Below are 1,416 nucleotides of genomic sequence, written 5' to 3' on the forward strand. Positions count from 1 at the left end.
ACTGACTACCACTGGATTCACCGACACTGAACAAGTGTACGTCCCTTCACTGCTCATATTGGAGACGGGGAGAGTATAGGAAGCATCGCCGCCTGCCAGGCCCCTGAGCTCAACCCCAGTCCCCTGGGCCGGTCCTGAGCGGCTGTTATAACTGAAGAGTCTGGTTATATGTTTGGGAACTTTCTGGTGCCACTCCACAGTGACGTCCGGTACTTTGTGGTCAACAGCAAACTGACAGTGGAGCTTTTGCTTGGAGCCCAGCCTTGCTGTCACCGATGGAGATTGTGTGTTTACGACCACGGCGACTATGGAAACAGATGTGACGAGACAGAGGCACACAGAGATAGTTCTTAGACTTGCATTAAATGGTAAAATGAACTGTACTTTTATAGTATTTTCTGTCTTCTACCACTCAAAGCGCTTTCACACTACATCGTCACAATCACACATTCACACACTGATGGCCGAGGCTACCGTACACGGAGCCACCTGCTTCTTGGTAATCATTCACACGCACTCACACTCTGATGACGCAGCATCAGGAGCAAATTGGGGTTCGGTATCTTGCCCAAGGATACTTCGACGTGTTGCCCAGGGGAGCCGGGGATTGAACCACTGACTTTCCGACAATTGAAATGTGGTACTGGTTTGGAGTAAAAGTGTTATGTTGTTACGTTAACTCTGTGGAAACCCCACCCCTTGAGCTGTTGACAATATGACTTTTTGATCAAATGTAATCAGTGTCCTGTTACGTCCGATAACCACAAGTCCATTTTCCTGCATTTCAGTTAATTCTCAGGCCTGAAAAGAATATAGCTCCAGCAAAACTTTGACTATGTGCATCCGGTGTCACCTGTTGTGATGAGTACGTCTCTGTCCCCGATGGCAGGCCATTTACGGTAGTCGTGCTGTCCTGGAGCGGGCTGGTCAGAGGGGTGTCTGAGGAAGCTGGTGACTGTGAACAGGCCCTTGATGTCTCTGAGGATGCAGATGAACCAACGGTTGTACTCCTGGGCCCCCTTCTGGACTGGCCAGCGGACATAGTTGCCCTCTGTACTGTACCGATGCAGCTCACACTCCAACTGCTCCGCTTCCACTCCTTCAATGTACCGCCGCAGGTCCAACTTAGATCCTGGAAAAGGACAGAAGACATTAGAAAACTTCAGGTTTCAGTCTGTTTGTCCTGCAGTACATAATAAGATCCAGGTCCTACCGGTAATCAGGAAAGTGATGGCATATGGATTAACTGGAGCGTCTCCTTTTTGACCAAACTGCAGCATAGCGTCTCTGTGGCTATGCTTAATATCGTTGTGACCCTCGTTATTCACAAACGCATGTTCATCAGTGAACTGACAGGGCAGCCATGACACCTGATGGACACACTGCACACCTGAGACGGAGACACACAATAAATCA

General features: G+C 49.2%; 1 protein-coding gene across 1 annotated transcript; it reads right to left on the reverse strand.

Moving 5' to 3' along the window:
* Nucleotides 1–6: 6 nt before the first annotated feature.
* On the reverse strand, nucleotides 7–1,406 carry LOC121938150 (tapasin-related protein-like; the record flags this gene model as incomplete). The annotated part of the gene is made up of 3 exons (XM_042481429.1): nucleotides 7–305; nucleotides 854–1,132; nucleotides 1,214–1,406. Coding segments are annotated over 3 exons (771 nt in total), but the record flags the coding sequence as incomplete, so codon positions are not given.
* Between the last annotated feature and the right edge of the window lie 10 nt (nucleotides 1,407–1,416).

Source organism: Plectropomus leopardus, unplaced genomic scaffold (genome assembly GCF_008729295.1).
Source record: "Plectropomus leopardus isolate mb unplaced genomic scaffold, YSFRI_Pleo_2.0 unplaced_scaffold28640, whole genome shotgun sequence".
In the NCBI taxonomy this organism is placed as follows: domain Eukaryota; kingdom Metazoa; phylum Chordata; class Actinopteri; order Perciformes; family Serranidae; genus Plectropomus; species Plectropomus leopardus.